The sequence below is a fragment of the Vipera berus genome, assembly GCF_964194415.1.
Source record: "Vipera berus genome assembly, chromosome: Z".
NCBI lineage: Eukaryota > Metazoa > Chordata > Lepidosauria > Squamata > Viperidae > Vipera > Vipera berus.
In genome coordinates, this window is record NC_138205.1 from 8,541,252 (window position 1) to 8,563,866 (window position 22,615).

Genomic DNA, 22,615 nt, shown 5'->3' on the forward strand with positions numbered 1-22,615 from the left:
GTTACCTTCTAGGAGGCGGCTTTGTGGTATCCGAAGCAGAACATCCAGAGTCAGTCACAGCTTTGTTCCATACAGTATCAACCTTGTGAACTCTCTTTCCGCTATGTATTCAAAATGGAGTGATTAATGCATAGATACATACATATCTATACATACATATCTATACATACATACATATCAAGGTGCTGGTAATGACCTACAAAGCCCTACATGGCATGGGTCCGGAATACCTTAGGAAGCACCTGCGGCCGGCATCAATTTCCCTCCGCCCAGTACGCTCCCACAGAGAGGGCCTCCTAAGGGTGCCACCGGTCAAAGAATGCCGACTGGTGGCCCCCAGGGGGAAGGCGTTCTCTGTGGGCGCCCCGGAGCTATGGAATCAGTTGCCGGTTGAGCTCCGGATGGCGCCCGACCTCCGCTCCTTCCGGCGTGATCTAAAGACTTATTTGTTCGAACAAGCTGGCCTGGCCTGATGGGATGGGGTCGGGTTTTATTACTGTTTAATGTATTTTAACCTATTGTTATAGTTTTGGGGCACTTTGTTTAATCTCTTTTAATTTTTGTATTTTTGTCTTTTAACATGTATTGCCCTGTTCACCGCCCTGAGTCCTTAGGGAGAAGGGCGGTATACAAATAAAATTATTATTATTATTATTATTATTATTATTATTATTATTATTATTATTATTATTATTATTATTATTATTATTATTATTATTATTATTATATTATTATTATTATATTATTATTATTATTATTTGCGCATGTGTGTGTACAGCATGTATATATGTGTGCATGTGTGTATGTGTGTGTGTGTATGTATATACATGTCTATACTTGTGTTATGTATGTGTATGAGGACTCTCTCTCTCTCTCTCTCTCTCTCTCTCCCTCTCTCTCTCTCTCTGTCCCTCTCTCTCTCTTTCTCTCTCTCTCTCTCTTTCTCTCTCTCTCTCTCTGTCCCTCTCTCTCTCTGTCTTTCTCTCTCTCTCTCTCTCTCTCTCTTTGAGACTGGGCAACCAAATTTCATTTTTAATGTGTGCCAGTAAAAAAAGACAATACAGGTTATCTAATCTATCTTATGTTGCTGTGAGCTCTAGGGATTTGTTCATTAAATGGGACATTCTCTGCCAGCAGATTCATGACAGAAGGATGGGAAAGGTGCTTTTTTTGTGAGGTGACTCACGCTCTGATCCACCCGAGGGTGACTTTTAATGCCCACTGCAATCCAGAGGTGCAGCATGACCTACCAGGTCACCGATGATCTCCAGGATGCGCTTCTTGGCCGCCTCCACGCAATCTTTGGCTCCCTTGAGCGTCACGCGATCACTCTGGACACCTGTCCGGGGGAAACTCACAGTGACCCCACCGTACTCTTCTGCAATCTCCCGCAGCACATGTCCCCGACGGGCCACAAAATGGCGGTGGTACTTGGGATCCACCACCATCGAGTCTTCAATGACATTATCCTAGAGGGGAAGTAGCGGGTGGGGAACAGAAGGAGTCACTAAGCTTTCGTGCTTCTTGGAAGCTGTTTCTCCTCCACCTTTCAGAATTCGATCCCGTCTGGGAAGAGAGTATTTGGCCTGGTAGAACCATTAGCGGCAGTATCGTTACAAGGAATATTGAGAAATGAGGAATAAGGGGAGGTTTCAACCCCTATAAAAACAGTGACTGCAACTCCTGCAATCACAGCTATAGGGTAAGGAGGTTGTGTGGAAAGAATGCAGGTCTTCCCGCTTATCCAGCATCTCACCCAGCTCCATCCAATAGCTCAGGGATCTCCAAACTTGGTAACTTTAAGACTTGTGGACTTCAACTCCCAGAATTCCTAGGAGGAGCCCTTACCCATCAATTCCTACTGGTGTCTCTTAAGCAATCAATTGCAAAAATAAAACCTTCCTCATGCAGAAGAGTTATAGTTATCCCACCCCCTCCAACTAGAGATAATAAAACTCTACAGATCTTTTTGGCGGTCCTCCATCTCTGCCCACCCATCTTCTAGAAGAGAAATGGGCTAAGAGAAGATGGTGCTATGAGCTCTAGGGATTTGTTCATTAAGCTGAAGTCCATGAGTCTTAAAGGAGATCCCTGCAAAAGCTTATGACCCATACCAAGTTACGAATGAGACTCTCCAGTTCTTGTTGGGCCTGCCGTACTGCGTCCTCCTTGCCCACAATGGTGATAACATCCTGGTCCTTATCTTCAGGGGTGGGGAAGATAATCCTGGCACCGGTGTGGTCCCTAACTTTGCGGATATTAGCACCTCCACGCCCAATCAGGAACTTGTGGTAGTCTGGCTTAGCGTGCAGTTCCACTGAGTGGTTGTTGATTTGCTGGAGGAAGAAAACACGGACATGCATCAGTCCTCCAAAAGACCTCATGTAGGACAGGTGATCCTCGCCTTCTATCACCTGAAGTTATAACGGCACTGGAAAAAAAGTGACATCTCTGGTCTTCACACTTTACGACCATGGAGGCATCCCCACGGTCACATGGTCAAAATTTGGGTGCTTGGCATGCATTCTGTCAAGTGCCGGGGAAAATTCAGGCAGTTCAAATGAGTATAAAGATTTTTTGCAAGCTCTCTACAAGAATCTGAGCTACTAACGGTCCAGGCAAATGAGCGGGAGCTAAGAAAGGAATTCAAGTAGGGCTGGACTTAGATCTGTTGCGGGCGCGCAAGGACTTGTGACTTATGACGCCTTTGACCCCTCCCTCGGGCTCAGTCTGGTCATCTCCTACATATTTATGACAATTGCAATGTCGCAGGGTCAGGTGATCGCCATTTGCCAGGCAAAATCAACGGGAGAATCTGGATTCATTGGACGACCATTGATTCGTGGCCTGCAGCGATCTGCTTAACAGCCATGGCAAAAGTGATTGTAAAATCACTTAACGTTATTTTCCGTTACTTAGCAATGGAAATTCTGGTCCCGATTCGTCATCGTTAAGTCAAGGACTACCTGTACTCAAGATAAAGATCAACTCCTACTGCCAATATTTGCTTCTCCATGTATTGCACATATTGAAAACGGAATTTGTGTTCCAAAACATAACTTAGCTACTCTCCATTGTCCACTTGGCGAATCCAGAAAAAGGAACTCCTGGGACATTATTTTACCAAGAGCATAAAACTTTACTGAATAAACCACATTGGCACAGAAGAAGCAAAACCACCTCTGGATTTCCCGCACAAAAGCAAGCGTAGTTCATTCCCCCTGTTCCCTTCGGGCCAAAACGTCCACCAATCTCGTCTGTTCATTTTGTGATGGGAAACAGCCAGCCACATGGGACATCTGCTCGGTGTGTCCTTGAGATGACAGCCTTGTCTCATGAAAGCCAAGGGATCCTTGAATACCATTCTTTCCACCACCCCCTGCATTCCATCCACCCCCTCCGTTATTGTCAAGCTGCCAGCAAAAGAAAAAAGTGAAAGTGCAAGTCAGTCTTGACAGCTATCTATTCCTAACAGAATTAAATTTTGTGTATGTAAGCGATCTGTGCTCCAATTCCAAGTTCTGGAAAAACACAAGGCAATGTTTAAGTAGAAAAAAAAATGAGGTCTACGTAGAAAGAAGACCTAAAATCTTTGGCAACCAAAACACTTCAGAAAAGGCATACATTTAAGGTTGACTACCAGAAATGACAGAGCCACTCAGAAAACACAAAATGCAACCAGTGAAAACCCACTTATTATCCAGAGAACTCCAGTTTGAAAACTGGTTTCTTAGGTCACTTTGTAGCATTTTGCATTTCTGTTTAGCTCTTTGGATTTATTGTAGTTGATAATAGATAAATCTATGCTTTTCCTGAAGGCATCTCTTTTATTAGCACTAATTCCTGCTTTCTTATTAGATTCAGCTTAGCGTCTGTGGATATTCCTAAAAATCTGAGCGATTCCTAACTTGAGGTGTCCCCCTCAGCCCTTCCACAACTTAACTGACAAGACATTAAAACTCGGAAAGCGTTGAAACTGAAATGAGATTTAAAAATTCAGTTTTCTCCCAGGCCGGATCCACAACTGTACTAAAAATAAACTTAAAAAAAATATTATTGATGTAATGTTAAATAACAGCCCTATTGTCCTATAACAAAGCAAAGAAAAAAATGCAAATTTTTGACACTTTGGAATGCCTCTTAAATGCAATTATTATAAGAGGAAAAAAATACAAATATTAATTGAAACCTGAAGTGTGGCAATGAAAGAGTTAAGGGCATGAGAGCTAAGGAGAAAAACTCTATGGTAGGGATGGGCAGCTATGGCAACTTTATGACCTGTGGACTTCAACTCCCAGAATTCCTGAGCCAGTCATGCCAGCCGTGCTGGCTCAAGAATTCTGGGAGTTAAAATCCACAGGTCGTAAAGTTGCAATAGTGGCCCAACCCTGGTCTATGGTGTCTCTCCTTTCCCTGGTACCCTAAATACCTGATTGGTTTGCTTAATGGTTAATTGGTTAATGGTTAATTCAAGGCTAGTCCACAAATATAATGCTGTTTATATTGTGGTCCGTGCTTTGCATGCATTAAAGGTAAAGGTAAAGGTTCCCCCGCACATGCGTGCTAGTAGTTTCCGACTCTAGGGGCCGGTGCTCATCTCCGTTTCAAAGCCGAAGAGCCAGCGCTTGTCCGAGGACGTCTCCATGGTCATGTGGCCGGCATGACTAGACGCCAAAGGCGCACGGAATGCTGTTACCTTCCCACCGTAGTGGTCCCTATTTTTCTACTTGCCTTTTTACGTGCTTTCGAACTGCTAGGTTGGCAGAAGCTGGGACGAGTAACAGGGGCTCACTCTCTTACGCGGCACTCGGGATTTGACCCGCCAAACTGCCGACCTTCTGATCGACAAGCTCAGCGTCCTAACCCACTGAGCCACCGCGTCCCTTTAACTTCTCTGCAAACCATCAAACTGTAGATGGAGGTTTACCAATCACCTACCTTTTCCTCGGCAAGATGCAGCAACTGGCGCTTCGCTCTTTCCACCTCTTCACCGGGCCCTCGGATGGTGACTTTCTCACTGCCCGAGCCTTCGGAAGGGAAATGAATGTGCACCCCGCCACATTCCTCCATGATTGAACGTACCAGCCGCCCCTTGGCCCCAATCAGCGAATTGTGCAGTTTGGCTGGGATGGAGATATCCACTTCCTTGATGTTGGCCTGAGGGTGAGAAGAGAAAAGCTATAAAATCCAAGTTCAAAATGAACGGTGGTGACCTGGCCTCCGCGCCAATTCATCATGTTTGATTTCTCTTATAAGAGAATATTTGTAGCTCAAGGGTTGAACTGTGAGGTCCTGGGTGCTCTCTGAGCTTGGAGGTTTTCGTAGAGACGTTTCGTTACCAAGCTAGGTTACGTCCTCAGTGTTCTGACGACGTGACCTAGTTTGGTAATGAAACACCTGGAAGAAAACCACCAAGCTCAGAGAGCATCAAGGACCCCCACCAATTTCTCTTCCTCATTCCAACAGGTGATACCCTTCGGTGAGAGACTCAGCAGTAAATGTAATAAAAATGTGCTAGAAAAATAAATAAAAATAAAACGTTTATGGGTCTAAAAATTCCCAAACAGGGGGGGGAAAAAGGTGGAAGGATTCAAATGCTTTTATTTAAACGAAGGTTGCAAGCGTAGAACAGAGTTGATGTGGTGCAATCCCATTTCCCCAAAAATAAGACCTAACTGGAAAATAAGCCCTAGCATGATTTTTCGGGATGCTCGTAAATATAAGCCCCACCCCAAAAATAAGCCCCAGTTAAGATCGTCAGCTAGACGGACACATTTAGTACCTTATTTTCCCAAAAATAAGACCTAAGTGGTACCATATTTTCCGGCGTATAAGATGACTGGGCGTATAAGACGACCCCCTACATTTCCTGTTAAATTATAGGGTTTGGGCTATACTCGCCGTATAAGACTACCCCTCTTTTCAACGCACACCAAATGAAAATTAAAAAACATCAGATTTGATTTTAAGATGGTAATTTTAATTCAAATGCTTATGACATGCAGGTACTTAGTAGGAAAACTGTCACTTATAAACATAAGGCTGTTTGTCATCAAACATGTAAAAATAAAACAGCGCAAGTGGATTAAACTTTTCCTAATTCACTCTAAAGCTTTCCCTGCGCAGACCAAATGGGAGATCCGCTCCAGGTTTTCCAGCCAGCCCGCCCAGTTCCTGAGTCAAATGTGTCCTTAGAGCTAAGCAGCTGCTCTGACTGCTGCATTCCCCACCTGCCTTTCAAGTTGGGATAGACTGCAGCTGCTCTTCAACTTTAGAAGGAAAGACGCCCAGACCCCAGCCTGTAAAAAATCACAGACTGCAGCTTCTTCTCCAATTGGTCCCGCTTTCCCTGCGCAGACCAAATGGGAGATCCGCTCCAGGTTTTCCAGCCAGCCCTGTCCCTAAAGTTTCAGCACCCGGTGGCGTATAAGACAACCCCTGACTTTTGAGAAGATTTTCATGGGTTAAAAAGTCGTCTTATACGTCAGAAAATACGGTATATAAGACCCAGTCTTATTTTGGGGGAAATACGGTAACAGTATTAAAAAGGACCAACCTGACTTGCTATCGAGGATGGAAAGTCTGCAGATGAATTTACATTTTTTTTAGAAGGGCATCACTTAATACAATTTATGACCAGCACAAATGCATGTCACGCTGGACAACTGGTAGGGTTAAGTCCTTGACTTACAACTGTTCACTTAGTGACCGTTTGAAGTTATGGTGGCACTGAAAAAATGGCTGGTCTTCTCCCTTACTACTGTCATAGCATTCCCCAAGGCCACATGATCAAAATTTTCGGTGCTTGGCAACCGGTTATGTATTTGCATTGGATGCAACATCCTGGGGTCATGTGATTGCCATCTGTGACCTTCCCAGACAGCTTCTGACATGCAAACTCAATGGATTCACTGAAAGATCACTTAACAGCTGCAAGTGATTCGCTTAACCACCATGGCAAAATAGGCCATAATGTCAGGTGTGACTCACTTAACGACCGCCTTGCTTAGCAACAAAAATTATCGTCCCAATTGCGGTTATAAGTCGAGGACGACTTGCAACTCACCATTCTGGTGTTGCCTAGATAATTTTTTTCAATTTTGAGTACAACGCTTTGGGAACGGCTGAAGAAATCCAATGTAAAACATCTATTTATTTCAGGTGGGTTTTACGTCTAGGAAGCCCACATATTTATACCCAGAATTCTTAAGGACAGGCAAAGCAAGAAAACTCACAATTATCCATAGCTAAAAGATGACATACGGCACTGTACTTTGTTATTTGAAATAGGATCTGATCTGCCATTCTCTCTGGCTTGCTCAAGCACGGATAAATCAGAATCCGTAGTTCAGAAACGCACGTCTAGGGGTGTTGCACTTCCCTAGCACTCAGAAGCCCCCCAAGTTTGGGCCATTAACCTGAAAACTATACCAGGTTTACAATTTTACAAGTGTATTTCTGCTGTATCTGAAGTCTGGATTTCTTTTTGTGGCTAGTAGGAAGACAGGTATGGCCCGGGGCGGAGTCAAGAGAGATATTAGCCCAGAATCATTCCCTTTCCAGTAAACCTGACCAAATGCACTATGGACAAGATAAGATAGCCTTTATTTTCATTTTTTTTTTACTGTGGGCACACATCAAAAATGAAATTTAGTTGCCCGCTCTCAAAGTGAAACACATACATGACACACACCTAACCATACTATATACAACATATAAAAAATTATGCTTGTTTAAGGGAGGGAATGAACTCCTTGGGCAACGGGAAAACTTTTCACAACATAATTTTAGTGTTTTTTTTTAAAAAAAAAGTCATCTACAATTATTTCTTTAAATCTCCCTTTTTTGGGGTGGGGGGTGTGTGTGTGATGGGAAATTTAGAGAAACCACATCACGGGGTTTCTCTGTCAGTAGCAACCTAGCGCCAAGCCTCAAAAAATCACCTGTAAGAAGATCTCAACTGACTTATCAATTTTGTGCAAGAAAAAGCTGTGATTCAGACAGACCAGCTGCAAGTCAATATTCAAAAAATGTTCTGTTCTATTGTTCTGAAACTGAACAAAGAGCCAGGAATCCCTGGGTAGGAACAGATTAAGTTGATGGACCGCCTAAGTGGGCTTGATAAGAGTTTCCAGGTGTGCTTCAAAGGTAACCCAATAATACACCTTGTTCCCGATTGCATCCTGAGTGGGAGGCATTCAGATAGCTTCATTCAGAGTGTGGAGGAGGAGGAGGAGGAGGAGGAGGAGAAGGAGGAAGAAGAGAAGGAGGAGGAGGAGGAAGAGGGGGAGGAGGAGGAGGAGGAGGAGGAGAAGGAGGAGGAGAAGGAGGAGGAGGAGGAGGAGGAGAAGGAGGAAGAGGAGGAGGGGGAGGGGGGGAGGAGGAGGAGGGGGGGGGAGGAGGAGGAGGAGGAGGAGGAGGAAGAGAAGGAGGAGGAGGAGGAAGAGGGGGAGGAGGAGGAGGAGAAGGAGGAGGAGGAGGAGGAGGGGGAGGAGGAGGAGGAGGAGAAGGAGGAAGAGGAGGAGGAGGGGGAGGGGGAGGAGGAGGAAGAGGGGGAGGAAGAGGAGGAGGAGAAGAGGAGGAGGAGGGGGAGGAAGAGGAGGAGGAGAAGGAGGAAGAGAAGGAGGAGGAGGAGGAGGGAGGAGGAGGGGGGGAGGAAGAGGAGGAGGAGAAGAGAAGGAGGAGGGGAGGAAGAGAAGGAGGAGGAGGAGGAAGAGGAGGAGGAGGAGGGGAGGAAGAGGAAGAGAAGGAGGAAGGGAAGGAGGAGGGGGAGGAGGAGGAGGAAAATGGTTCACACACCCACCAGCTCTCTCTGGATGGCCAAGATACGATCCCGAGCGTCCTCACAATTGGCCTTCTTCCCAGTGATCAGGATCACTTCAGAATTGCTGTTTTCTGTAGGGAGGTCAATCTTGGTATTGGTTTCCTCTCGAATCTATTGTGAAGAGACAACATCAAACCCCAGAGCCTCAAGGCTAGACTACTCTCATGAGCTCTACAAGGGACTGCCCTCAGAGATGATGGGGCTGTGTCAGGAACCTACTTGGACCACATATTCTGGGTGGGTGTTGATTTCTCCTATTTAAGTGTCCCAAATACGGGAAGAATCTCCAAATCCAAGGGCCCAGGGTCCCTCTAAATGGGAATCACAACTGTTTTGGAATCCAGTGTGAGCTGGGAGTACTCTAATGTATATAAGACTGCAGTGTAACGTTCTAGATTTACATAGGTAAAGGTTCCCCCGCACATGCGTGTTAGTCGTTTCCGACTCCAGGGGCCGGTGCTCATCTCCGTTTCAAAGCCGAAGAGCCAGCGCTTGTCCGAGGACGTCTCTGTGGTCATGTGGCCGGCATGACTAGATGCCAAAGGCGCGCGGAACACTGTTACTTTCCCACTGGAGTGGTCCCTATTTTTCTACTTGCATTTTTTTACGTGCTTTCCAACTGCTAGGTTGGCAGAAGCTGGGACGAGTAACAGGCGCTCACTCGTTACGCAGCACTCGGGATTCGACCCGCCAAACTGCCAACCTTCTGATCAACAAGCTCAGCGTCCTAACCCACTGAGCCACTGCGTCCCTTCACTAGATTTACATACCTAGGCTTAAATCCTTGACCCATTGGCCCTTTTCATAAAAAAGGGATAGGTACCATTACCAACATGTATGTGCACATGTACCCGTACACGCACACAGAAGACAAGAGTGTAGCGGGTGAGGTGGGGAGAGCCTCCCCCTTTTACCTTTTTGATATTGGCGCCTCCTTTCCCAATGATATTCTTGTGGAATTGCTTGAAAATGGGAACCGGGATGGAAAAACTGTTTTCGATCTAAGGCGCAGAAAAAGGGGGGGGGAAGGGAGTTAAGCAGAGAGATTTCGTTTCCGGCTCTGTTCATCTCTATTAATGTACCTGGCCTTGTAGTCCAGCCTTTGACTAAAAAAAAAAAAAAAAAGAAGCCTCTTGTTTTACCCCAACAGAATAAAAGGCTCTCAAATGCTTCTCCGGAAGCTGAGTCAGCTAGACTCACCAGCTCTGCAATGACTTTTTGTAGGTACTTTCCACATTTCTCCACCTCGTTTTTGGGCCCACGCAACTGTACGATGTCGCTCTTCTGTGAAGGGTCGGGGAAATTGATGATCACCTGTAGGGTGGAGTGGCAGAACATGTGAGTTTTGAAAAGAAAGTGGTGAATTCATATCTAGATCTCTATTATCTCTTATCTATCATCTATCTATCTATTAATTTATCTATCTATTTATCTGTCATCATCTATTTGTCTATTTATTATCTATCTATCATCTCTCTCTCTCTCTCTCTCTCTCTCTCTCTCTATCTATCATCTTTCTGTGTCTATTTATTATCTATCATCATCATGTCTGTCTATTTATTATCTATCTATCATCTATATCTATCTATCTATCTATCTATCTATCTATCTATCTATCTATCTATCTATCTATCATCTTTCTGTGTCTATTATCTATCTATCATCATCTGTCTGTTTGTCTATTTATTATCTATCATCTATCATCTGTCTGTGTCTATCTATCTATCTATCTATCTATCTATCTATCTATCTATCTATCATCTATCTATCTATCTATCTATCTATCTATCTATCTATCTATCTATCTATCTATCTATCCATCCACACACACACACACACACACACACACACCTTTGTTTAAATCCTATTGCAAAGCAGAGACTTGGCAAGGATGGGAATGGTACAAAACTCCAGCCAAATTTACATTCACCTTGTTTTGAACCAATTTTTTGGATTGAAGTCCTCTTCCTGTAACAGTGAGCTATACAGTGTCTATTCTCTCATTTATAATTTTTCACTCATATATGGTCAACGCACTTTCAAACAGCTCTTATTAATTTGATTTATACCTCTCCCCCCCCCCAAATCCCACTTCCCCTCTGGCAAGTTTTCAAAACAGCTGATTACATTTAAATGAAACCAAAACAACATATAAAAGTTGATACAAATTAAAAGGAGTGCCAAGACCATTAAGCAGTTGTTAAAAGCCCAACAAAATAGTTGCGCCTTTAACGCTTTTCTGCAGTGTGTGTCCTTTTCTTTTAAAAAGCCAGAGATTCACAGAAAATACATTCTGCATTAAACATAAACTAATTTCCTCGAACATCAAACAATATATACATATATTTGTCTAACAGCATCTGCAAAGGCTGTGATACAACAAAGCTGTAAAGAAGACAAAATTGTTCAGTTTCAGTCTAGTATTTTGCATGTAAAGGGTGTCCAACGCTAAACAGAGAAAGTTTGATTTTAGGATTAAAGAAAGCTCAAGGTTCTATGCAGTTAAAAAGGGCTATAACCTATAACCTCAGAGGGCTATTGCTATGGGAATAAAATGAGGTGAGACTTGCACATATGACTTTTTTGCTAGGAAACTGTCAGCTGGAAGGTGGGGTCAAGCAGGGAATCAGCCTTGAGTCCTTGCACAGTTGAAAGAGAATTAATCTGACCGCTTGTCCTCCCAAGATCTATGAAACCTTATCTGGTTGTTCCCAGGGGAAAAAGTAAAAAGGCTGGTGAGACTCTTGTAATATAGGTAAAAAAAGGTAAAGGTTCCCCCGCACATGCGTGCTAGTCGTTTCCGACTCTAGGGGCTGGTGCTCATCTCCGTTTCAAAGCCGAAGAGCCAGCGCTTGTCCGAGGACGTCTCCGTGGTCATGTGGCCGGCATGACTAGACGCCAAAGGCGCACGGAACGCTGTTACCTTCCCACCGTAGTGTTCCCTATTTTTCTACTTGCATATTTACGTGCTTTCGAAGTGCTAGGTTGGCAGAAGCCGGGACGAGTAACAGGCGCTCACTCTGCTACGTGGCACTCGGGATTCGACCCGCCAAACTGCCAACCATCTGATCGACAAGCTCAGCGTCCTAACCCACTGAGCCACCGCATCCCTTTTATATATATCCCTTTTATATATATTTTATATATATCCCTTTTAATATAGATAGAAGTCAATAAATTGATGACTTGGGCTATTCATGAGTGACTCTGGTTGTCTGTACCTGACACTTCTCCAGTGTCTCAGAAGATGAGCTGCTGGACAGCCATTTGTCTGAAATGGTATAGGGTTTCCTGCCTGAGCAGGGGGTTGGACTAGATGACCTCCAAGGTCCCTTCCAACTCTACTATTATGATTATGATTAAAAACAATAAGTTGAAATGCAAAACAAAATATGTAATTTAAACTAAAATAAAGCACTAAGCCTCAAGGCTACCCAGAAACCACAAAACCAACTTTTGTATTTGGCCAGAAATCTGGAAAGAATATTTTTTTTTTTTTGCAAAAGCCCCAGAACGTGCTTTTTTTTGGGGGGGGGGGGAAATTCCTTACTTCTGGAAACTTGTCCCGGACCTCCTTGATTTTCTCGCCTTTTTGCCCGATGATTGTCCGATGAAAGCGCTGTTCGATGATCAGATCCTTGGTGCGTTCGTTTTCCTAGGAGAAGCCACCGTTCGTGAAAAGCATGGCACCCTATCCCAAAGCAACCGTTTCTTTGGATCCCTCCCCTCAGGACGTCTAGCAAATACACAGGGAGATGCTTTGAGGCCGATCAAGGCACCGTTTCTCCTTACCATCCGGGCCGCCATTTCCAGCAGCTCCTTACGAGCCAGCTGTACCCCTTGGGGGTCTCCTTCGATCCGGATCAGGTTGCTCTTCTCGCTGTCGGGAGGGATGCGGACTGAGACTTTGTGTTGTTCCTTGATGCGGTTGACTGGGGGAGGGGGAGGGGGAAGAGGAAAAGTACAGAAAAGAGAGCATTAGAGGAAGTCCTCTTCTTCCTGAGGAGGGCCGCCATCTTCCCCTCTCTCCCGCAAAGTGGGATGGGGAACACCCAAAGAATGGAGGAACCCCAAGTTTCAAATTCTAGCTAGCCACTCAACTCCCTCGGGGGGACCATCAATTAGGAATTCTCTAACTTTGCTGTGATTTTCACACCCCCGCCCCCCCAAAAAAACCTAAATAAAAGTGAATTTGTGTGGCTCCCATGAACGAAACCAACAAAGTCTTTAGGATTAGAACTGAGCAAGAAACAAAGACCGCTTTCACTTTGAATACAGGTAAGTCCCACGACTTACAACCGTTCATTCGGTGACCACTCAAAGTTATACGACAGCACTGGAAAAAAAGTGACTTATCGTCATTTTACAACTTTTTTTTTTTTGCAGAATTCCCATGGCCACGTGATCAAAATTCAGACACTTAGCAACCGGTTCGTGTTTAAGACAGTCGCAGTGTCCCTGGGGTGGTGGTGGGGTGTGTGTATGTGTGCGTGTGTGTGTCACGTGATCACCTTTTGCCACCTTCCGACAAGCCAAGTCAACGGGGGAAGCCAGATTCCACTTAACGACCGAGTGACTAACTTACAAACTGCGGCGATCGACTTTAAGAACTGTGGCCAGAAATGTCATAAAATGGGGCGAAACTCAGTTAACGAAGGTCTCGGCTTAACCACAGAAACTTTGGCCTCAGTTGTGATTGTAAGTCGAGGACTACCTGTAGTTAAAATTTTAAGGTAATGCATCAGAGGGAGCTTCAAAACTATCAGAAAGGCAACAAAGCCAAGAGATCTCACTCTTGTCTGTGAGAGGTTGATCAGGTCTTTCTTAAAAATCTGACACACACACAAACCCCCGCCCCGCCCCCCCCTCTTCAAAATTGCCCGGGAGCCCTGAGGATCCTTGAGTGATCAAGTCATCAGCAAGAACATGAACTTCACCCCAGCCACCTTAAATCCTTCAGCGTTCTTTTATTCCTCTCTAGACTTCTGATCAGCCTGACTCACTGTTAGCTCCGTTTTTCCCAATCAGATGGCGATGAAATCTCTGGTCGATAAGCACTTCGGTGTAGTCCATCCGTCTGAGCTGCAGGCGAGGATGGGACAGTGAGACACGAGACTTGCAAGACGAAAATGGAGCCTCAGACAGCAGGCACCAGCAATTGCACTAAAGACTTGTGGACTTCAACTCCCAGAATTACCCAGGCAGCCATGGGAGTTAAAAGTCCACAAGTCTTAAAAGTTGCCAAGTTTGGACAGCCCTGCATTAACGTACAACTGAGTAGGCTTGGCACACTCTTTCACGTCCCTCGCCTCCAAGGTCCCTTCCAGCTGTATGATTATATGACTCGCTTATCCTAGCAAACAACAAAGGTGTTGGTACTTACCTTTAAAGCCCTACATGGCCTAGGCCCGGGATATTTGCAGGACCGTCTACTGCTGGGAACGACTTCCCATCGCCCAGTGCGCTCACACAGAGAGGGCCTCCTCAGGGTGCTGTTGGCTAGACAATGTCGGCTGGCGACCCCCACGGGGAGGTCCTTCTCTGTGGGAGCGCCAGCCCTGTGAGCTCCGGATGGCCCCGGATCTCCGGTCCTTTCGCCGCGGCCTTAAAACATTCCTTTTCCATCAGGCTGACCTGGACTGACAGGGATTTTTAAAATATTTTTAACTTATTATTGGGGCTGCTAGTTTAATTCTTTTTTTAACTTTTGTATTATTGTATTTTTATTGTTGTTAGCCGCTCTGAGTCCTTCGGGAGATAGGGCGGCATATAAGTCCCCAAAACAAATAAATAAATAAAGCTCTTCTGAGAGCCTTAAAAAAAAAAGCCAAAACTGCTTCTCGGTGGATTTTCAAACGTTCACAGGTTCTGAATGGATGCCCGAATTGGAATCTATTTGCTCCCCCCATACAGTTTTGCTAAGGCTTTCCAAGAGATCCTTGTTTTCTGGAAAATCCAGTGCTTTTTGGCAACATGGCAATAGTTGTATACGTTTCCCCTGTCCAGTCCTGTCCGACTCTAAGGGGTGATGTTCATCTCTGTTTCTTAGCCGAGGGAGCCAGCATTGTCCAAAGACGTGTTTTTTTTGTGTGTGTGTGTGGTCATGTGGCCAGCATGTCCATATGCCAAAGGCGCACGGAATGTTCTTCTCTTCCCACCGAAAGTGGTACCTTTTTATCTACTCACATTTGCATGCTTTCAAACTGCAAAGTGGGCAGGAGCTGGAGTAAGGAATGGGAACTCACTCCATTGCACGGTGCTAGGTCTCGCATTTGGGCTGTCACCTTTCCAGCCATCAAGCCCAACGGCCTTTAACCGTTGAGCCATCACCCCACTCTCAACGTGGCAAAAGCTGCAGGCTGATAGGGGAGATAACCCACCGGACTTCAGCTTTCTAATTGGACCTCTGCTGCCCGGCAGGACTTTTTAATTTCTGGATTACATTTCGAGGAAGTTTTAAGAGACCAAATAACACCCGGGGGAAAAAAAAAGGGACAACGTGGGTGTTTTAAGCACCCTCTTCTGCAAATAGTTCTGCATCATCTCTCCAAACGGGTGATACCCATAATATCACTGGCCACAATTCACACTGCCGCCAAGGAGGAAACAGATAAAAATTTCTGACCTGGATCTACATTTATTTATTTATTTATTTTGCTCTTCCTGCTATAGTGATGGGTCTGATGAAAAAAGAGAGAGAAAGTACACACGTAAGATTCACAGGAGAACTCACCAGGTCCCGAATGATTTCCTGAATCTGGCTTTGGGCCAATTCCACCTCCTCGGTGGGTCCCTCCAGATTGATCTTCTCATCGCCGTCCGTGAATTCAATGTGAACCTGAAAAGTGGATGAGCCGGGCCATCAAAAACGTGTACACCAACAGATCTCAATAAGCATCGTTTTTAAGGGGAGGTGCCAGTCTCGTCATATGAAGCTTCCAGGAAACTCATCCGCAGGTAGTCCTCGACTTACGACCACAACTGGGGCAAGAGCTTCCATTGCTGAGCAAGGTAGTTGTGAAGAAGAGTGTGCCCAGGTTTATGACTTTCTCTGGCAAAGTCATTAAGCGAACCCCTGCGGTTGTTCTGAATCATGTGGTCATTAAGCGGATACGGCTTCTCCCATTGACTTTGCTAGCGAGACGTCAGTTGGGAAGGTCACAAATGATGGTAGCATCACACACACACACACACACACACACACACCGGGTTGCTGCGACGTTTGGAAATACACTCCTGTGGCCACGGGCCCAAATTTTGATCCCATGACCACACGGGTAGAATAGAATACAATAGGAGGGACCTTGGAGGTCTTCTAGTCCAACCCCCTGCTCAGGCAGGAAACCCTACACCAGAGGTCCCCAACCTTTCTGGGCTGCCGGCCCAGAGAGAAAGGGAGGAGTAGGGAAATGTGTGTGCATGCATGTGCGAACCGCACTGGTGGCAGTGCTGGCACCTGCGTGCATGCGCAAATGGGCCACTAGTGCCCGGGTGACGCTGGTGGTGCTAGCGCCCCGCACATGCGCAAACGGGGCCACTAGCACTGCGGGGCAGCCCTAGCGCGAGTGGGGAGGGTGCATGCACACGTGTGCACGCTTGGCAGCCATTCCCGTGATCCGGTGGCCAACAGGTCACTGACCGGTACCGGGCCTTGGCCCCACAGGTTGGGGACCCCTGCCCTATACCATTCCAGACAAACTGCTGTCCAATCTCTTCTTAAAAAAACTTCCAGTGTTGGAGCATTCACAACTTCTGGATGCAATTTTTTCCCCACTGGTTAATCGTTCTCATTGTCAGGATTATTTTTTCCCCCACCCTTAGTTCTAGGTTGCTTGATGCTATATGATGGTTGTAAATGTGAGAACTGATTGTAAGCTGAACGGTCACTCAGTGAATGGTTGCAAGTTGAGGACTACCTGCATTAGAACCCTTGTGGACCTGAAAACCACACATTTGACGTTTAAGGTGCTCCATATGATCTATTAAAGGAAGGGGCAAAGGGCCCAACGGACTCTTCAAATTTAGTTCCTGCTTTTCCAGTATCCTCAAGGGAGAGAGGCATGCTTTTCCTTTTTTAAAAAAACAATATTTCGTGCATCAAACCAGAGTTGTGTTTTTTTTTACTCTCGCTATTTTATTTGTAACCATGTTATTTTAAGAATACTTGCCTTAGGGAGTTGCTGGGTAATTCTGCCAATATTCTGTCCTTTCTTCCCAATTATAAAACGATGCAACCAGGCTGGGGCCATTACTTCAGCTACCATCACACTCTTCGCCTAGGGAAAAGGGACAGGACGGCAGGAAGAGTTTACCGGCTTCATTCATAAGAGCGGCTTTGAAAACCTGGCTACAGACAGGTCTCCCATTCGAGTGAGACACCAAGGCTGGCACATCTTTATGCCAGCAAGTGTTTTTTTTAATGCTGCAATACCTGCATTCCGCCTCCAGGTGGCATCGTTGCAACATTCTCCTGTTTGTTTTTCTTAATTAGATTTGCAAGTTGCCCAATTACACTAAGCCAGAGTTGATTAATCTTCGGCCTCTAGGATTCACATAGCCATTAAATCCCCATTTTGTGTCCCTCAAACCTATCCAATTTTGCTAAAACTCAACTTTTCTCCCGTTCTGCGTTAGGAAACAAATTTTATTAAAAACGGGGGTGGTGGTGGTGGTTTAGAATGAATGAACCTTTATTGAGCCTTGGTGGAGCAGTGGGCTAATGCCTCCTTAAATAATACCAGCTGCCTGCAATTAGTGCAGGTTGGCATCCCACCAGGCTCAAGGTTGACTCAGCCTTCCATCCTTCCGAGGTAGGTAAAATGAGGACCCAGATTGTTGGGGGCAATAAGCTGACTTTGTAATAATGCCGCTGGGGTGTGTGTGAAAACCCTAATAAGCAGGCATATACATAGAATGAAGGCTACTGCTAAGCTTGTAAGCCGCCCTGAGTCTTCGGAGAAGGGCGGGATATAAATGCAATTAAAATAAAAATAAATAAAAAAATTGTCAAAGTACAAACATGTATATACTTTGAGATTGGCTGAGCCTCCCTTCGTGCCCCCCACCACAATTCACAGTGACAACAAACCCACCATCTTGTTACACCAGGTGAACTAATTGCACAACACACCGGCCTCGCAAGTCAATTCTGCATAAAGTTTATAAAAATTATTTCCCCTTTCAAAAGCCTAAACAGCCCATGGATAAAAGCTGTTTTTCAGCCTGTTGGTGCGGCTGGCTATACTCCTATATCTCCTACCTGATGGTAGGAGAGTAAATAGATACCATCCAGGGTGTGAGTCATCCCTGAGAATTTTCCTCACTCTTCCAAGGCAACGAGCCCTGGCGAGGTCATCCAGTGGTGTCAGGGGACAGCCCACAATGTCTTGTGCTGTGCTCACCACCCTCTGTAATGCCTTCCTATCCGCGGCTGTCAGACCAGCATAAAAAACGGTAAAGGTTTCCCCGCACACGCGTGCTAGTCGTTTCCAACTCATCTCCGTTTCAAAGCCGAAGAGCCAGCGCTTGTCCGAGGACGTCTCCGTGGTTATGTGGCCGGCATGACTAGACGCCAAAGGCGCACGAAACGCTGTTACCTTCCCACCATAGTGGTCCCTATTTTTCTACTTGCATTTTTACGTGCTTTCGAACTGCTAGGTTAGCAGAAGCTGGGACAAGTAACAGGCGCTCACTCTGTTACGCGGCACTCGGGATTCGACCCGCCAAACTGCCGACCTTCTGATCGACAAGCTCAGCGTCCTAACCCACTAAGCCACCGCGTACAAAACCACAATACCATACGAGAGGACGCTCTCTATAGTTGACCGGTAAAAGAGGGTCATAAGCCGTTGTTCTACCCTGTTCTTCTGCAAGACCCTGAGAAAGTGATGCCTCTGTTGGGCCTTTCTGGCCACCTAGGTTATATTATTCTCCAAAGCCCCTATGTTTCCTTAAATAAAGTGGCCCCACATTCTTCCCCCCCCCTTTAAGTGCCACTTTTGACCATCAAAGTTTTCCCATCTCTACTTTTTCACAGTTTGTTTAATGTGGTTTCCTGAAAAAACAACACAATTTACTAAGTTCACTAGGACACCACATCCTGTTTGTGATTTACAATGGCCAAATTCACATAAAGCCTTAATCTAAACACAGTGGACCTTGCTTGATAATTTAATACCAGTTTATTTTAAACAAAACAGCAGGTATCCATCCATCCAAAGGAAAAGTGAGAGGAAACACACATACGCACAGAGAGAAAAATATCTTTGCTGCACGGATCCAACGTTTTTTACCCAGCTGGTCTTTAAAGTTGATGTGCATTTTGTTTTCAGTTATCTTGCACAAATTCTAGAGGAAAAGCCGGATTTATTTTACTGACTTTAGCACATCAATCAAGGTGCCTGGCTGCCAGTGATACTGCTGTGCTGGGCCCATGTGAAATATCCCTGGCTGACTAGGCCTTTTATGTGACCGTGGCAGATGGATACCTTGGCATAGACCTGAGTTAGGGCTGGCCCCAGTTTGTCTGGCTCTCCACGCAGAATGATGGTCTCCGAGCTGCTTTCAAGGGGCGGCATCTCCACCGAGACTCCAGTGGTATCTAGGATTTCCTGCAAGGTGTTTCCTTTTGGACCGATGATGTACTTGTGCTGGGACTTCTTCACCTCCACAGAGATGGTGGTGGTCTTGCGCTTCTGAAAGACAACCAGAGGCAGCTTCTCAAAGCCAGAAACGATGCAAAGCCAACCTTAATCACAGCCCCCCCAATAATCAGATGGGTAGGGAGCAGAGTGGAACCGTTTGCGCTTTGGTCTGAGATGCAGACAACACAGGCTCATCCCCAACAGCCTGAGCCTGTCTTCCACAGTGAAGGGACACAAGGCAAAAAAACACAACATCCTCCAGCCAAAAAGGCCCCACACACATTTGCACCACTCAGGTGACCCTGAGGACACAGGTAAACCTCCAAATGGCCTCAATGACTCTCTAAAAGAAGGCAAATGACCAGCTGTCTGCAAGGAGTATAAATCCTTCCACTGCCCCACCATCCAGTCAGAGCCGAAGAAGCTTCTGGGATGAGAAGCGAAATGTCTTCAAAGAAAAAACAAGAAAGTCCAGTTGCCTCTTGAAAAAGCACCCTTGGGACATACCCTTCGCACAATTGCTTCCTTCCCCAATTTGCCCTAGGATTATTAGCCATTTCTCTATTCAGACATCCAAAACATCTGCTCAGCGAAAACACAGATGCGGTCACGCAATGTATAGCAAGGTCATAGAATATATTAAAAGCAGGGGTGTCAAACTGCCGGCCCGCGGGCCAGATGTACCACAGCGAAACCGTGCCCAACCCATTGCTGACAATGGCAAAAAGGTCACGTTACGTCGCGACACGTCATGCGATGTTGCGAGTTTGACACCCCTGTATTAAAGCATCTGGAAATATTTACCTGAAAAAGACAATTTAGAGAGGATATGACAGAACTACCTTAAAGGGAAGTCATATGAAAAAACTCAAGGTTTGTCCTTTGTCAGCCCAGAACACAAGACATGGAATAATAAAGGATCTGAATTACCAGAAAGCAAATTCTGATTAAATTTTGGAAGAAAGTTCCTAATGTTAGAGCGCTTTGAGCAGAGAACCAATGTCTCAGACTGTACCTTCACATCTGTACCATCTACAGGTAGTCCTCAACTTACGACCACAATTTCTGTTGCTAAGTGAGACATTTGTTAAGTGAGTTTTGCCCCATTTTATGACCTTTCTTGCCAGGGTTGTTAGGTGAATCACGGCAGTTGTTACATTAGTAGCACGGTTGTTAAGTGAATCTGGCTTCCCCATTGACTTTGTCAGAAGGTCACAACAGGGGAATCCCGTGATCCCATGAGACTGCAATCGTCTTAAATATGAATCGGTTGCCAAGCGTCTGGAATTTTGATCACCTGACCATGGGGATGAGGCAATCGTTGTTAGAAAAATGGCCAGATGTCACTTTTTTCAGTGCCGTTGTTACTTCAAACGGGTCACTAAATTATTGTAAATTGAGGACTGCCTGTATGTTAATTTAGCCCCTTCTAACTCCAGGATTTTATAAAATTCAAACATGTGAAAATGTTTTGCTCCTAATGTGTCGGGCACGAACAATCAGATCCACACGTGAAGGGTTCAAGTTATGCTTTATTGCTCAAGACTATACCTAGGAATCATCTCAGGCTAATGGCTTGAACCTGGGAAAAACTAGATAAGGCTCAACGGCACTCGAGGGAAGTTGGGCTTTAGCCTCTTGTGACTATGCAGAGATTCCAAACTAACGCCTCACTTGACTCCTTCCCTTTGGCTCTGCCAATCTCTCTACCACAAAGTCTCAGCAACTCTGCCTCTGAGAAGAGAGGGGAAGTGAGGAAGCCAAGAAAGGAAACTGCTGCCACAGGGAAGTTAAAAAAAATATGGCGACAGATACTCCAATGGGGATCTTTCAGGCACCTACCTTGTCCTCGTAGATCTTGCGGATGCGCAGGAGAGCCTGGGAGACGGGTTCTTTCTCCCCCGTAATGATGATCTCATCCTTGCTGACGCTGGGCGGGGGGATGTTGATGCGTGCTCCCGTCTCCTGCATGATCTCCTGGACTGTTTTGTTGAAGGCCCCAGAGATGAATGGGTGAAAGACCTTCTCCAGGTTCAAGCGTTCCACGGCTCGTTTGTCCTAAAATAAAACCACGGAGAAGCCTCAGCCTGACTAGACACGAGCGGACAGATGGAACCATCCACCACACTTCCTTCCACTCTATGTGACACACCTGAAGCTCTTTCGGGTATTCATTGGCATCCCGCTTTTATTATTATTATTTTTTTTATAAATACAGGGAGTCCTCGGCTTACGAACCACAACGGATACCCAGAATATATGTTGCTCAGTGAGAAATTAGTGAAGTGAGTTTTTTTTTGTCCCATTTTACAATTGTTCTTGCTGCATTTCTTAAGGGAATCCCTGCAGTGGTTGAATTAGTAACATGGTTGTGAAGTGCATCAGGCTCCCCCACTGACGTTTTTTTGCCAGAAGGTCAGGAAAAAAATTGATCACATAACTCTGGGACAACGCAACTGTCATAAATATATGCCAGTTGCCAAGAGCCTTAAATATTGATCGTGTGACCGTTGGGGATGCTGCAAAGGTCGTAAGTGTGAAAACCGGCCGTAAGTCACTTTTTTCACTGCCTTTGTAACTCTGAACGGCCACTAAACAAACGGTTGTAACTCAAGGACTACGTGTAACTCAAAGTGGAGAACATATCCGACACAGCTTCCTCCTCCTATTTTCCTCAGAACAACCACCCTGTGAGGTGGGTTGGGCTGAGAGAGAACGACTGGCCAAAGGTTACCCAGCTGGCTAAGGTGGGGGAACTTGAACTCATGGTCTCCCATTTTCTAGCCCCGGGTGCCTTAACTACTAGGCCAGACATGTCAAACTCGCGGTGTCACGTGACGTCGCGCAACGTATCGGGATGGTTCTGCCACTGCTGGCAATGGGGTGGGCACCATTGAAGTTCAAAGTCTGCTTCATTTTTTGCGCACAAGAAAAGCTTCTCAAACAAGCACATAGGAGATGATCATAATAATTGCAATCTTCTAGTGCCAGGCATGACTGTACAGATAGTCCTTGATTTGCAACCACTTGTTCAGTGATGGTTTGAAGTTACCACGGCACGGGAAAAAGTGACTTATGACCATCGTGGCATCCCTGGGGTCATAATTCGGATGCTTGGCAACTGGCATGTACTTATGAGGGTTGCGGG

General features: G+C 45.6%; 1 protein-coding gene across 3 annotated transcripts in view; it reads right to left on the reverse strand.

Moving 5' to 3' along the window:
• The window catches only part of LOC308677424 (vigilin-like), a 95,826-nt gene that overhangs the window by 19,544 nt on the left and 53,667 nt on the right, over positions 1-22,615 (reverse strand). For all 3 annotated transcript variants that reach the window (XM_081343794.1, XM_081343792.1, XM_081343793.1), the window contains exons 7-19: positions 21,310-21,525; positions 19,312-19,518; positions 16,993-17,100; positions 15,558-15,662; positions 13,828-13,906; positions 12,617-12,756; positions 12,375-12,479; positions 10,025-10,138; positions 9,739-9,825; positions 8,804-8,935; positions 4,939-5,157; positions 2,115-2,336; positions 1,251-1,469 (exon numbers count right to left, since the gene is read on the reverse strand). In XM_081343794.1, the coding sequence (XP_081199920.1) occupies positions 1,251-1,469; positions 2,115-2,336; positions 4,939-5,157; positions 8,804-8,935; positions 9,739-9,825; positions 10,025-10,138; positions 12,375-12,479; positions 12,617-12,756; positions 13,828-13,906; positions 15,558-15,662; positions 16,993-17,100; positions 19,312-19,518; positions 21,310-21,525 (1,953 nt within the window). The remainder of the gene's footprint in view (positions 1-1,250; positions 1,470-2,114; positions 2,337-4,938; positions 5,158-8,803; positions 8,936-9,738; positions 9,826-10,024; positions 10,139-12,374; positions 12,480-12,616; positions 12,757-13,827; positions 13,907-15,557; positions 15,663-16,992; positions 17,101-19,311; positions 19,519-21,309; positions 21,526-22,615) is intronic.